Source organism: Mauremys mutica, chromosome 17 (genome assembly GCF_020497125.1).
Source record: "Mauremys mutica isolate MM-2020 ecotype Southern chromosome 17, ASM2049712v1, whole genome shotgun sequence".
In the NCBI taxonomy this organism is placed as follows: domain Eukaryota; kingdom Metazoa; phylum Chordata; order Testudines; family Geoemydidae; genus Mauremys; species Mauremys mutica.
In genome coordinates this window covers 8,690,621-8,705,506 of record NC_059088.1, presented here as the reverse complement: position 1 = coordinate 8,705,506, position 14,886 = coordinate 8,690,621, and the positions used below count along the sequence as shown (strand labels likewise).

General features: G+C 64.8%; 1 protein-coding gene across 1 annotated transcript; it reads right to left on the bottom strand.

The window, feature by feature from the left end:
* Positions 1 to 7,119: 7,119 nt before the first annotated feature.
* On the bottom strand, positions 7,120 to 10,454 carry LOC123351901 (phospholipase A2 inhibitor and Ly6/PLAUR domain-containing protein-like). The gene is made up of 5 exons (XM_044991584.1): positions 10,322 to 10,454; positions 8,778 to 8,894; positions 8,275 to 8,427; positions 7,701 to 7,844; positions 7,120 to 7,271 (listed from the first exon to the last, which is right to left on the bottom strand). The coding sequence occupies exons 1-5, from the start codon at positions 10,452 to 10,454 to the stop codon at positions 7,120 to 7,122; spliced, it is 699 nt and encodes a 232-aa protein (XP_044847519.1).
* Positions 10,455 to 14,886: the final 4,432 nt, after the last annotated feature.

Sequence of the window (14,886 nt, the reverse complement as noted above, 5' to 3'; positions counted from 1 at the left end):
CCCCCAGCGTACCCGCCACGTCCCCCTCAGCCTGGGGAGAGTCATGGTGAGAGCCACCGCTCCCCTGCTGCTCACACCAGGCCTCCAGCCCAGGGCCGGGCAAACCACCACCCAGGGCCCGCCAGATGTTTTAATCCGGCCCTCGAGCTCCAGCCGGGGAGTGGGGGGGGGGGCTGCCCTACTCCGGCGCTCCAGCCAGGGGGGCAGGATTTGCCCCACCTCCACGGAGAAGCCAGAGGGGGGACTTGCCGCTGCTTCTTGGAGCTGCTTGAGGTAAGCGCCACCCAGAGCCTGCACCCCAGAACCCTTCCTGCACCCCAACCCCCTGCCCCAGCCCTGATCCCCCCCTCCCTCCCTCCCTCCCTCTGAACCCCTCGGCCCCAGCCCACAGCCCCCTCCTTCCCTCCCTCCCTCTGAACCCCTCGGCCCCAGCCCAGAGCCCCCCCCTCCCTCCCTCCCTCTGAACCCCTCGGCCCCAGCCCAGAGCCCCCCCCCTCCCTCCCTCCCTCCCTCTGAACCCCTCGGCCCCAGCCCAGAGCCCCGCCCCTCCCTCCCTCCCTCTGAACCCCTCGGCCCCAGCCCACAGCCCCCTCGCTGCGTCCCTCCCTCTGAACCCCTCAGCCCCAGCCCAGAGCCCCCTCCCTCCCCCCCTCCCTCTGAACCCCTCGGCCCCAGCCCAGAGCCCCCCCCTCCCTCCCTCTGAACCCCTCGGCCCCAGCCCAGAGCCCCCTCCCTCCCTCCCTCCCTCTGAACCCCTCGGCCCCAGCCCACAGCCCCCCCTCCCTCCCTCCCTCCCTCTGAACCCCTCGGTCCCAGTCCAGAGCCCCCCCTCCCTCCCTCTGAACCCCTCGGCCCCAGCCCAGAGCCCCCCCTCCCTCCCTCCCTCTGAACCCCTCGGCCCCAGCCCACAGCCCCCCCCTCCCTCCCTCCCTCCCGCTGAACCCCTCGGTCCCAGCCCTGATCCCCCCCCCCTGCTTCCCTCCCTCCCTCTGAACCCCTCGGCCCCAGCCCAGAGCCCCCCCCCTCCCTCCCTCCCTCTGAACCCCTCGGTCCCAGCCCAGAGCCCCCTCCCTCCCTCCCTCCCTCTGAACCCCTCGGCCCCAGCCCAGGCCCCCCCCTCCCTCTGAACCCCTCGGCCCCCGCCCAGAGCCCCCTCCCTCCCTCCCTCCCTCTGAACCCCTCGGCCCCAGCCCAGAGCCCCCCCCTCCCTCCCTCCCTCTGAACCCCTCGGTCCCAGCCCAGAGCCCCCCCCTCCCTCCCTCCCTCCCTCTGAACCCCTCGTCCCAGCCCAGACCCCCCCCCTCCCGCCCTCCCTCTGAACCCCTCGGCCCCAGCCCCCAGCCCCCCCCCTCCCTCCCTCTCAACCCCCCCCCCCGAGCCCAGAGCCCCCCCCCGCGTCCCTCCCACACTCTGAACCCCGCGGCCCCCGCCCAGAGCCCCCCCTCCCTCCCTCCCTCTGAACCCCTCGGCCCCAGCCCAGAGCCCCCTCCCTCCTTCCCTCCCTCCCTCTGAACCCCTCGGCCCCAGCCCAGAGCCCCCTCCCTCCCTCCCTCCCTCTGAACCCCTCGGCCCCAGCCCACAGCCCCCTCCCTCCTTCCCTCCCTCCCTCTGAACCCCTCGGCCCCAGCCCACAGCCCCCTCCCTCCCTCCCTCCCTCTGAATCCCTCGGCCCCAGCCCACAGCCCCCGCCCTCCTTCCCTCCCTCCCACTGAACCCCTCGGCCCCAGCCCACAGCCCCCTCCCTCCCTCCCTCTGAACCCCTCGGTCCCAGCCCAGAGCCCCCCCCTGCTTCCCTCCCTCCCTCTGTACCGCTCGGCCCCAGCCCAGAGCCCCCCCTCCCTCCCTCCCTCTGAACCCCTCTGACCCAGCCCAGAGCCCCCTCCCTGCTTCCCTCCCTCCCTCTGAACCCCTCGGCCCCAGCCCAGAGCCCCCCCCTCCCTCTGAACCCCTCGGCCCCCGCCCATTGCCCCCTCCCTCCCTCCCTCCCTCTGAACCCCTCGGCCCCAGCCCAGAGCCCCCTCCCTCCCTCCCTCCCTCCCTCTGAACCCCTCGGTCCCAGCCCAGAGCCCCCCCCTCCCTCCCTCCCTCTGAACCCCTCGGCCCCAGCCCACAGCCCCCTCCCTCCCTCCCTCTGAACCCCTCGGTCCCAGCCCAGAGCCCCCCCCCTGCTTCCCTCCCTCCCTCTGAACCCCTCGGCCCCAGCCCAGAGCCCCCCCCTCCCTCCCTCCCTCTGAACCCCTCGGCCCCAGCCCAGAGCCCCCTCCCTCCTTCCCTCCCTCCCTCTGAACCCCTCGGCCCCATCACCGAGCCCCCTCCCTCCCTCCCTCCCTCTGAACCCCTCGGCCCCAGCCCACAGCCCCCTCCCTCCTTCCCTCCCTCCCTCTGAACCCCTCGGCCCCCGCCCACAGCCCCCTCCCTCCCTCCCTCTGAACCCCTCGGTCCCAGCCCAGATGCCCCCCCCAGCTTCCCTCCCTCCCTCTGAACCCCTCGGCCCCAGCCCAGAGCCCCCCCCTCCCTCCCTCCCTCTGAACCCCTCGGCCCCAGCCCAGAGCCCCCTCCCTCCCTCCCTCCCTCTGAACCCCTCGGTCCCAGCCCAGAGCCCCCTCCCTCCTTCCCTCCCTCCCTCTGAACCCCTCGGCCCCAGCCCAGAGCCCCCCCCTCCTTCCCTCCCTCCCTCTGAACCCCTCGGCCCCAGCCCTGATCCCCCCCCTCCCTCCCTCTGAACCCCTGGGCCCCAGCCCTGAGCCCCCCCTCCCTCCCTCCCTCTGAACCCCTCGGCCCCAGCCCAGAGCCCCCCCCCCTCCCTCCCTCTGAACCCCTCGGCCCCAGCCCAGAGCCCCCCCCTCTCCCTCCTCCTTCCCTCCCTCTCAACCCCCCGGCCCCAGCCCAGAGCCCACCCTCCCTCTGAACCCCTCGGCCCCAGCCCTGAGCCCCCTCCCTCCCTCCCCCCTCCTCTGAACCCCTCGGCCCCAGCCCAGAGCCCCCCTCCCTCCCTCCCTCCCTCTGAACCCCTCGGCCCCCGCCCAGAGCCCCCTCCCTCCCTCCCTCCCTCTGAACCCCTCGGCCCCAGCCCAGAGCCCCCTCCCTCCCTCCCTCCCTCCCTCTGAACCCCTCGGCCCCAGCCCAGAGCCCCCTCCCTCCTTCCCTCCCTCCCTCTGAACCCCTCGGCCCCAGCCCAGAGCCCCCTCCCTCCCTCCCTCCCTCCCTCTGAACCCCTCGGTCCCAGCCCCGAGCCCCCCCCCTCCCTCCCTCCCTCCCTCTGAACCCCTCGGCCCCAGCCCACAGCCCCCTCCCTCCCTCCCGCTGAACCCCTCCGCCCACGCCCAGAGCCCCTCCCTGCTTCCCTCCCTCTGTACCCATCGTCCCATGCCATTTGCCCCCCCCTCCCTCCCTCCCTCCCTCTGAACCCCTCGGCCCCAGCCCACAGCCCCCCCCCTCCCTCCCTCCCTCTGAACCCCTCGGCCCCAGCCCAGAGCCCCCCTGCACTCCCAACCCTCGTCCCCAGCCAGAGCCCTCAGCCCCTCACCCAATTTCGTGGCCCGTCACACAATTTCCACACCCAGTTGTGGCCCTCGCAGGGCCGGCGCAGCCCATTAGGCAGCCGTCTGAGCTGCTAACATTTCGGCCGCCGTCGGTATTTCCAGGGTGGGACCTCCCCCCGCTCCAGGGTGTGACTCACTCCCGGTTACACTGCAGCCAGCCCCCCGCGACTCACACTGCAGAGCGACACCAGCGAACCCCCCGGCCCAGACAGGTGGGAACCCCCCGACCCTCCCGGCCAGCCCCCTCCTGGAACGTCCGTGGCTGATGCCCAGAAAAGGAGGCGCCCGCATCCTGCCAGCCCAGGGGAAGGTCCCAGCCACCCCCTGCTCTAGATCACACACGAGGCCGAGCCTGGGCACCAGGTGCTGAGCGATCACAGGCCATAAAGGGCAGAGCTGGTCAGGGTGGGGGGTGTGACGGCGCCTCCCTCTGGCCAGATGCGGCACAGCCCCGGCTCACGCAGCCCAGGGGGGATCCCAGGCCTGGCCGCTCCTCTGGCTTCCGGCTCAGGGCCCTCCGGGGTCAGAGGGGCTCCCACCTGCCAGAGCCCCGAGTGCTCCCCTGCCTTGCCCCGGGGCTCTGCATCCCTGCACCTGTGGGGGCTCGCAGCCCCCCTCCGGCAGCCGCTCTGCCCCACGGCTCCCGGCCCCTTTATTCCTCCCAGCCTGGGCCCGAGTTAACCCTTCAGTCTCCGGGACCCCCTGGGGTGCTGTGGCAGGGGAGTCACCCCGCTCCTGCCCTGAAGGGTTTAAAGCAGCCCTGGGGCAGGGCTGGGGCGGGGGGAAAGCTGGGCTGATTGGGGGGAAGCAGCCACAGGTGGGGCCAGGCCCCAATCAGGCCACAGCTGGCCCTATCAGAGGGCTGAGAGCCAGAGCCAGAGCCAGACTCTCTCTAGCTTTCAGGGAGAGAAGGACCCGGCTGCCTGGGAGCCGAGGCGGGTACCTAGGGGGGAGCAGGGCAGCGGGAGCTCCCGCCTAGCAAAGCCCCGGGCTGCAGGCCGAGTTAGAGGCCCACAAAGGGCACTGGGGCTGCAGGGGGCAGCTGGCCCTAACCCCCTTGCCGATGAGGAGTGGGTTACAGTCAGCTGTGGGCCCCAGGGAGTGGGGGCTAGATGGTGACTGGCAGGAGCCCCTGATGGGGGTGGGGGTTCCCCTGGGAGGGGAGACCCAGACTGTGGGGTGCTGCAGTGGGCAGAACCTCTGGGCAAGGGGCACCGGGGTCTGCGAAGGAAAAAGCTAATTCCCTGGACGACCAGCAGGAGGCGCCGCGCCGGGGAGCCGTCGCCCCGCCACAGGTGCGGACGCCCCAAGACAGGTACGAAGCCATCGAAGGTCAAAGGCGAGCGACGCCTCCCTGCACAAGCGAAGCCAGTTCAAAGCAAAGGTTCCCCTCCCCGCTGCCCTTCGCAGGGTGGGGGCCGGGCAACCAGGACCCCTCCCAGTCCCCACAGGGCGTCATTTGTGCCTGGGCTTGCCAGGGTGAGCCCCGGCGCCCCCCGGGCCCGGCGGTTCAGAGCCCCGGCCCCCCCGGGCCCGGCAGTTCGGAGCCCCGGCGCCCCCCGGGCCCGGCGGTTCGGAGCCCCGGCGCCCCCAGCTCAGAGCCCCGGCGCCCCCCGGCCCGGCGGTTCAGAGCCCCGGCGCCCCCAGCTCAGAGCCCCGGTGCCCCCGGGCCTGGTGGTTTGGGGGCCCGGCGGTTCGGAGCCCCGGCACCTCTGGACTCGCTGCATCAGTTCTGAATGTAAAAGGAATGAAGCCCGGCCTGACCCCAGGCCAATGCTCCTTTCCGCGCCCCTCAGGGGTCGGTGCCATGGGCGGTGAGCAGGTTCCCAACTTTCTACTTGCTGACAACCGGCCCCCTTTGCCCCACCCCCTGCCCCGCCTCTTCCCCTGAGGCCCCGCCCCTGCCCCGCCTCTTCCTCCAGGCCCCGCCCCTTCTCACTCTTCTCTCCCCCCTCCCCCATCGCTCGCTGCTTTCTCCCCTCCCCGTTCCGCATAACTGGATCCTCCCCCCTCCCTCCCGCTGCTCCCGGGGCTGCAGCCCGCTGGGGCCGGCTGCCCACGCGCCAGGCAGGGAGGCGGCGGCCCCAGTTGAGCAGGTGCTGGTGCGGGTCGACTTTCTGGTCAAAACCCGGGTCCCCGGCACCCTTAGCAGGGAGAGAGGGAGGAAGAGATTTGGGGGGGTCATTTTCTCCTCTTCTCGCCGTCTCCCGCCGGGGTTCGCGGGCTGGGGAAGTCTGTTCGCTGGGTTTTGTCCACACCCTGGGCCCCTAATCAGGTCTGGGGCTGCTTGATTTCCTGGACCCCTGGCTGGGGCGTGGGCTGGGTTTTGGCTCCAGGGAACTGGTCTGTCCTTGCGTCCCAGACTTGGATCCCGTCTTAGGCCTCAGCTGTGTCAGCAAAACTGACCTCGCTCGGGGGGGAGGGGCGTGACTATTCCACCCCCCCCCCAAACGACTTAACACCGACATAAGCACTGGTGTGCAAGCGCTGTGCCGGCAGGAGAACTTCCAGTCCCCCCACCCGCTGCAATTCCACATCTCATCCCATCCCCTCTCAATGGCTGGGCTGGTGGTTTTCAACCTTTTTACGTTCCCCGACCCTGTGACCAAGTGGGATTTGTTCCGGATATTTTGTATGAAGATGGTGCGTGCCTCAGTTTCCCCTGCGTGCGGCATGATTAACTAGGGGCAGGGAAAGGGGGTTTCTTTGCACAACAATCCAGAGATCCAGGTGGGGCCGGAGCCCAGACGACGGCCTGGCGATTTGTTACCTCGCAGCTGCCGACCCCGGCCCAGTAGGAAGCCAGCCAGGTTTGGCCAGGCGGAGCCGCCCGAGGAGGAGCCCAGGTGACTCTGGTGGTCCGGGAAGAAGCAGGAAGAACTGAGGCGGGGCCAGGCGGCGTTGTTACGTGTGGGCTGCTTGAAGCACATACAAGCTTCCGGACTGGGGTTCTGGGGGGGTGACAGGAGAGGCCCCCCCAGCTGATGGACTTTGCTGTAACTTTCTGTTCTCTCTGCTGCCCTAAGGCCGTTCTAGGCCATGTTCCAGACACCAGCCAAACCCTCCTGTCTGACCCCCGCTGGTGGAGGGTCCCTCCAGACTGAGAGGGGGGTGCACGACTCCGCTTGGGTCTACGTCTCCCGCCGGTGTCCAGCCAGGAGGATGCTCTGAGGGGCTCAAGGGGGCTCTGAGGTTTGGTCCCAGGAGGGGGAGAAGCCGAGAGGCTCACCCCAGCCCTTGGTCCCCAGGGACTCCCAGACTGAATGTGGGATCTGCTGGGTTAAAGGGGGGCAGGGCCAGGACTCCTGGGTTCCATCCCTGGCTTTCAGAGAAGAGTGGGTTAGAGTGTGTGCAGGGTGGGGCTGGGTGTCAGGACTCCTGGGTTCCCTTCCTGCCAGTATCTCTGGTGCACAGAACAGAGGCCGGCTCCTTACCCCACCACTCGCTTTATTCAGCCAATGCACAAAAGGGAGCCGCAATCCCCCCCAAAGAGAAGCAGCAGCAGCAGCCGGTGCCCCAGGGGGAGACGCACTGCAGCCCCCACGCGCAGGGCAAGGGGAGGGGGCCCGGCCGGGGCTCACAGATCCCCGCCGGCCCAGGGAGCCGGGTCGCACTCGGCCCGGCTCAGCACGTCCACCACGCCCTGGGCGTATTTCTTCACCCCCACTCTCATGCCGCAGGCGCCAGGGGAGCCGCATCCAGTCGCAGCCCTCGTCAGGGTCTCGTTACCTGGACGGGGGGAGAGAGACGTGATCGGGGGCTCCCACGTCCCCCCCCCAGGAGGCTTCTCTCCCACTCCCCTCCCAGCAGGACGGGTTGTGGCCCAGTCACCCAGTTTTCTGAGACCCCTTTGTAGCTCTTCCCCGTCTGCTTTGCACTTAACGAGCTTGAGTAGTTTTGTATCAACCTCCTCTACTGCCACCTGCAAAGAACGGCCCCGGGTGGGAATCTCCCTCACGTCCTCAGCCGTGGAGACCCGTGCAAAGGAGTCATTTAGTGTCCCTGCAGTGGCCGTATCCTCCTTGAGTCTCCCTTTAGCATCTCGGCAAGTAGGACTCCTGGGTTCTCTCCGTGACTCGGGGAGGGGAGTCTAGGGGGCAGGGGGGCAGGACTCATTGAGACTCTGTTCCAGACCCCGCCCCCACCTGGAGGAATTACCCAGCGTTAATGTCCCAGCGATGTCAATACAATGGTCCTCGGCGCCGGTGCAGGCCAAGGGCTCCATGTCCTGGCAGCGATCTGCCCCCATGGCGAAGCACGACGGGCACTGCCGGCCGTTCGGGACGGAGCTCACGGGTGGCACTGAGAACAGCCAGACACACCCAGTCAGCCGGGGGTGGGGAGTCACCGCACGCTGGGCTCAATCCCAGCTCGGGGAGGGCAGTTGGGTCTAATGGTTAAAGAAGGGGGGCTGGGAGCCAGGACTCCAGGGTTCTCTCCTCAGCTCTGCGAGGGGAGTGGGGTCTAATGGTTAGAGAAGAGGGGGGTTGCACTGGGAGCCAGGACTCCAGGGTTCTCTCCTCAGCTCTGCGAGGGGAGTGGGGTCTAATGGTTAGAGAAGAGGGGGGTTGCACTGGGAGCCAGGACTCCAGGGTTCTCTCCTCAGCTCTGCGAGGGAAGTGGGGTCTAATGGTTAGAGAAGACGGGGGGTTGCACTGGGAGCCAGGACTCCTGGGTTCTCTCCAGGCAGGTGTGGCCGGAGCAGGGCTCTAGGTTTGCAGCAGACACACACCTGCGATGGCCCCGGCGTTGCAGCCGTCGGTGTTGCAGCAGGCGATGTTCACCCGCACGGTGATATTGCGGGTGCAGGTCACCGTGAAGGGGCCGGGCTCACAGCTCTCGGGCTCCAGGCACGACTTAGCCGCGTAGGAGAAGGAGTTTTCCTCTGTGGGAGGGAAACAGAGAATCACCTCTTAGCCCCCCAGTGCCCCCACAGCTGCTCCAGCCTCCCCTTTTGTATCCATCCACCCCACATCTTATCCATCTCCCCCCACCCCCCCAGCACAATCCTCTCTTCTATCCGATCCCATCCCACCGCCGCCCCTGAGACAGAGTCTGCAGACCCCAGGGGCCACAGAGCACAGGCTGAAAACCGAAGGAGCCCCCGTGCCAGGAGAGAAGTGGGGTCTAGTGCGTAAAGCGGGGGTGCAGGCTGGGAGCCCGGTCTCCTGGGTTCTCCCCTGGCTCCAGGAGGACCATGGTGTCTGCACTTCATAGGAATCTTGGTTCACTCACCGAGGTTGAACTCTGCCACAGCAGCGACGCAGGCCCCTTCCGAGGGGGCGCAGGGCTGCAGGGGGCCGGAGCACGATCCCGCTTTGGACTGACACACCTCGCACTGCAGGGCGCTCCCTGGAGCGTGGAGAAATCCCTGCTCAGTGCAAACCCCGGCTCCCCACCCCTCCCCGGGCAGTGCCCGGGGGACAAATACCAGCAGGATCCAAGAGGTGGCGCTGGGTAGTTATTACCACCGATGCCTCCTCACCGAACGTGTGGGCAGGTAGATCCTGGAGAAATTCCAGCTGCTTTGGCAGGAGTTCTGCCCAGTTCCCGTGAACGCGCTGTGGGGGGAAAGGCATCCTGCCCGCTGGTCATTTGCATCCTCATCCAAGCCCTGGACAAGTCTGTTTGCTGCCTGAGTGTCTGTGGCTAGAATAAATGTTCAGCTGCAGAGCTGGCGAGCCGGTAAAACGCGTGTGTGTGAACAAACCCCACACGTCTGTACAGAATTACACTTCTCGATGGAGTGGTTTGTGCCTGGCTTTGGGGGGAGCCTGTCACACACCCACCCACCCCGACTTGCTGTTTGAGGACTCTGCCTCTCAGAGTAACATTAGCTCAGCCATGACCAACTTCCTGGGTCACTTTTTGTCTGGGGACCTGTCAGCTGTCTTCAGCCTCATTTCATCGGTGCTGGTTAACCCTTTCCATGGATGGCTTCACACCTCTATCCTGCATGTAGGAAAATCCGGGCTGGCTGAAGAGCTCCCATGATCGTTAACTCTTTCCTGGGAGAGCTTGGGAGAGTTTCATTTCATTAAGTGAACATAATATTTTAATTGAAGAAAGAAAGAAAATTAATTGATCCACTCTGGGGTTTTTTCAGAGCTTTCATCTGGAAACATCACTTCAGCCTCCGAACGCCTTCCCCTGCCTTTGCCAGGGTCCCAGGTGGTAGGAAGGGAAAATTATCCCCATCTTATAAACAGGGAAACTGAGGCACAAAGAGGCGGTGTCAGACTCAGAGCCACGAATACAACCAGGGAGTCCTAGTTGCTGCTGACTTCCAGCCCATTCTACAGCCACCCGCTTCCCTGACCTGGGGACAGAACCCAGGAGTCCTGGCTCCCAGACATCACATTAGACCATGTGAGTCAGTGTGATGGTGCAGCAGTGCCCCCTCCTGGCCAGGCAGGGCGTGGTCCCGGCTCACCCAGCCCAGCGCGGCCCTCGCTCGAGTCTCTGTGCCCAGGAATCTGCAAAACCCCCTCTGCTGCCCAGCCCTTTTCTCCCTTCACTCGCTGGGCTGGCCTGGGGCACCTACACCCCATAAGAGACCCCCCACTCCCCTCCCAGAGCTGGGGAATGAACCCAGGAGTCCTGGCAGGAATCTCAGCGCTGGGGGGCAGGGGAACATTTCCAAGCAGGATTGCAAGGGGCCGGGGGGTGGTTTTCCTGGTTTCCTGCTCCTCGTCAGGGAGCCCCATTGGAGCTGGAGGAGGAACGGGGAAGCAGAAGCAGAGACGGACTCAGACCCCGACCCATCACCCCAGTCTGACCCGCAGCCACCGGCCAGGCCCCTCGCGTGGGCTCCAATCCCTGCTCTCCCCGAGTCAGCCGGGGGGCGTGGCGCCGGGTTTTCCTCTCGCTGGTTTTACCCACCAATTCCATCCTGACCCCAGAATCCGCCATCGACAGCGGCACGTTCCCCGGGTGAATTCCCCCCCCCCAGTGCCCGGCTCCCTGTGCCCGGGGACGGACGGGACTCACCGGTGGCCAGGAGGGCAGACAGCAGGCAGAGGGGCAGGGGTGCCCACATGGTGCCAGGCGTTTGCTGCAGTGACTGGAGCAGCAATGGGAGCAGCTGCTGTGCTTATGTCAGGCAGGTTGGCAAATACCTTCCCTGGGGGGTCAGCTGGGGCTGTCCCATGACATCCTGGTGGGCCTGGAGATGGGACATTTCAGAGTCCCGAGTGCTGCAAAATCAACCCCCGAGGCAGATGTCTCCCCTGCAGCCTGTTCCCACCCACCTGCACGGCTGGGTGAGCTTCGGCCTCACGTACCCACAGCCCTCCTTCCCCAGGGGAGCTCAGCCAGCCCACACCTTTCCCCCGGCCTCTGGGGCCTCGCCTTGGGGGGAGGGGTACAGCCCGGACTCCTGGGTTCTATCCCCACTTCTGGGAGGGGACCAGGGTTGGGTGAGTTAGATTGGGGGCTGGGCTAAGAGCCAGAACTCCTCTCTTCCTTTCCCTAGCTCTGGGAGGAGAGTGGGGGGCTGCTGGGAGCTAGGACTCCTGGGTTCTATTCCTGGCTTTGAGAGGGGAGCGGGGTTGGGTGGGTGGGACACTCTGCAGGGTGGAAAGCCCCTATTCACCGCCTTGGTGTGGTTGTGATATGGTCCGTACAACGTCTGCCTGGCGAGGGGTCATTTAAAAAGTCTCGATCTGCTGAGCGTTCCCGTGCTGGTGGGTTGTGGGTTTCCGAAGGGCTGAAGTCTTGCGGGGTGTGTCACTGAAATACGCGGGGAGACGCCGCAGACGGCCTTCCAGTAGCGAGAAAGGAGCAGCCATCTCGGGCCAGGCAGGTCCATCAAGGACAATCCACCCTCCCAGAGGCTCCTCGGAGAAGGCATGTAGCGATTGGCTGAACGAGAAGTAGGACTGAGTGGACTTGTAGGCTCTAAAGTTTTACATTGCTTTGTTTTTTAGTACAGTTGGGTAACAAAAAAAATTGCCATTTGTAAGTTGTACTTTCATGACAAAGAGATTGCACTACAGTACTCGGATGGGGAGAATTGAAAAATGCTATTTCCTTTGTTTCTCATTTTTACAGTGCAAACATTTGTAATAAAAATATTATAAAGTGAGCCCTGTACACTTGGTATTCTCTGTTTAATTGAAATCAATATATTTGAAAATGTAGAAAAACATCCAAAATATTTAATTCATTTCAATTGGTATTCTGCTGTTTAACAGTGCAATTAAAGCGGTGATTAATTTTGTTAGTTGTGATTAATTTTTTTAGTTAATCACGTGAGTTAACTGCGATTAATTGACAGCCCAAACTGGAATATAAAGATTGTACTTTCATTTCTGTGTATAGGCTATAGAGCAGCATAAACAAGGGATTGAAATTTTAGCTTGTACTGACTTCGTTAGTGCTTTTTATTTAGCCTGTTGTAAAACGAGGCAAATATCCAGATGAGCTGATGTACCCGCTGGAAGAGCTGTGCGTGCCCCGGGGTACACGGAACCATCGATCTCCACTAATGCACAAGTGAACTGGCCTCAGTACACGTGGGCATCACCTGATCAGCCAGCGTCACGCTCGGAGCTGTGAAATCTCCCATCTCCGGCTCCTCCAGGATGTCATGGGACCGGCTTTAGGGCCCCGGCAGAGATGACTCACCTGGCGGCGCTCCGGGTCTTCCACGACACTGCAGCACCCGCTGCTGAAGACCCGGTAGGGAACCACCTGGTGAGTACATCCCCCCCCCCATCCGACCCCCACCCATGTCCTGCCCCTGACTGCCCCCCTCCAACCCCCTTATCCAACCCCCACCCTGCTGCATCCCTGCCTGGAGCGGGCCCCGGCCTCCGTCTGCCACCCCCCTCCCGTGCGTCCCCCATGCGATCTCCCTCCCCCGTGTCCCTGCCCCCCCCCAGGGTTCTAGTGCCCCCCATCCACTAATGGCAGGGCAGGCTGCCCTTACCCTGCCCTTACCCTGCCCTTCCGCCCTCGCCCTGAGCCTCCCCAACGCCCCAAACCTTCATCCCCAGCCCTGAGCCCTCATCCCCCCGCACCCTAATCCTCAGCCCCAGCCCTGAGCCCCCCCTGCAGCATGAACCCCTCATCCTCAGCCCCCACACCCTAATCCTCAGCCCCAGCCCTGAGCACCCTCCTGCATCATGAACCCCTCATCCCCCAGCCCCAGCCAGAGTCTCCGAGAGGTGCGGCTCCGGGAGGTGGAGGGGCCTGGCCCCGAGAGAGAGTGGCCCCGAGAGGGGCTGTTGCACTGGAAGGGACAATAACAGCGAGTAATTCCTCCAGATCGGGATGGGGTGTGGAAGGCAGCATCAGCCAGCTAGAACCCAGGAGTCCTGGCTCCAGAGACCTCTGCTCTAGCCACTAGACCCCACTCCCCTCCCAGAGCCGGAGCGTGAACCCAGGAGTCCTGATTCCCACCTTTCCTGCTCTGACCACTAGACCCCTCCTCCCTACCCAGAGGTGGGTGCAGTCCTGCTGGGAGGGGAGTGGGTGAGAAGCCTCATGGGGGTCTGGGGGGGATGTGGGAGCCCCCGATCACGTCTCTCTCCCCCCGTCCAGGTAGCGTCACCCTGACGAGGGCTGCGACTGGATGCGGCTCCCCTGGCGCCTGCGGCATGAGAGTGGGGGTGAAGAAATACGCCCAGGGCGTGGTGGACGTGCTGAGCCGGGCCGAGTGCGACCCGGCTCCCTGGGCCGGCGGGGAGCTGTGAGCCTCGGCCGGGCCCCCTCCCCTTGCCCTGCGCGTGGGGGCTGCAGTGCGCCTCCCCCTGGGGCACCGGCTGCTGCTGCTGCTTCTCGTTGGGGGGGATTGCGGCTCCCTTTTGTGCATTGGCTGAATAAAGCGAGTGGTGGGGTAAGGAGCCGGCCTCTGTTCTGTGCACCAGAGATACTGGCAGGAAGGGAACCCAGGAGTCCTGCCCAGACCCCCTCCCGCAAGGCAAGGCCCAGGTGGCCGGGGGGAAGGCGCGGGCTGGCGGAGGTTGGCTGGGGCAGGTGGGAACGCGCTGGAGGGGAGCAATGTTTGCAGGGCTGAGTTTGGAGCGGCTCCACTGGGAGCGCCGAGCTCAGGGAAGGGGTCAGAAAATCCCCCAAGCCGGTGGCGCTCCTGGATCGCTGCCCCCGTTGGCGCCGGGAGTCAGAGCCAGGCCTCAGAGACTCCCAGACAGGCCGGACTTGGTGAGGTGACTCAGCCCACATTGCCCCCAGCCAGGGGTAAAGTAACGCCCGAGTCCTGAGCGGGGGCGGGGCCTCAACCGGGGGAGGCGGGGCCTTTAAATCACCCCGGAGCTACCAGCTGCAGAGGCGGCTGCGAGCCCCGTAGCTCAGGGGTGAATTAAAGGGCCCGGGGCTCTGGCCACCACTGAGTTCTGGGCCCTTTAAATCCCCGCCCCAAACCTGGGATTGTCCCAGTGAAAACCGACCGCAGGGCCGCCCGGGGGGGAGGGAGGGACACGTGGGGCAATTTGCCCCAGGCCCCCGGGAGAGTTTTTCGGGGGCCCTGGAGCGGGGTCCTTCACTCGCACCGGAGGCCCCGGAAAACTCTCACGGGGCCTGGGTCCCCGGAGCTTCTTCCGCTCCGGGTCTTCGGCAGCGGGGGGTCCTTCTGCTCCGGGACGGAAGGACCCCCCGCCGCCAAATTACTGCCGAAGCGGGACCCACCGCCAAAGTGCAGCCCGGTCTTCGGCGGTAATTCGGAGGTGGGGGGGTCCTTCCGTTCCGGGACCCGCCGCCGCCGAATTACCGCCAAAGACCCGGCTGCACTTCGGCGGCGGGTCCCACTTCGGCGAAGCCCCCAGGCCCCCGGAATCCTCTGGGTGGCCCTGACCGGCTGGGTGGCCACCCAATGCCGCTGTGAACAGCCCAGCAGAGCAGCGTGACAAAGCCTGCCTCAGTTTCCCTTCTCGGACTGTTCAAATAAATCTTCCCGTCAGGCTTTTTCTTGGGCAGAAATACCCCTCCTTGGGCACTGGGTTTATTAATATAAACCCACTCAAATATAACCTGCAGAAAAACCCTCCCAGTAAATATGTACTAATTAGTAATTAATACAAACCCGATAAAATAGAAATTGCAAAACCTAATTAATATTTAATCATTAAGAATTAACATACGTTCAATAAAAGAGCAGCTGCGGAGAGAATAATTAACATTTAATAATTAATATAAACTCAATACATTCAAACTGGAAACATAATAATTAATATAGATTCAATGAATCTTAAACTGCAAAAAATCAATTGGGAATAATTAATCTAGAACATCTAAACTGCAAACAACCCCCCCCACCCCATAGTCCTGCCCTGTGTCCACACACATGGGGGGGTCATCCTGCCCCCCCAGACTCCTGCCCCGCCCC

Coding starts and splice junctions, on each gene's coding strand:
- LOC123351901 (XM_044991584.1), bottom strand. CDS start 10,454: ATGGCGGATTCTGGGGTCAGGATGGAATTGGTGGGTAAAACCAGCGAG. Junction 8,428..8,777: donor TGTGGCAGAGTTCAACCTCG/GTGAGTGAACCA, acceptor TCCCTCCCACAG/AGGAAAACTCCTTCTCCTAC. Junction 7,272..7,700: donor CGCTGGGACATTAACGCTGG/GTAATTCCTCCA, acceptor CCCCCCGTCCAG/GTAACGAGACCCTGACGAGG.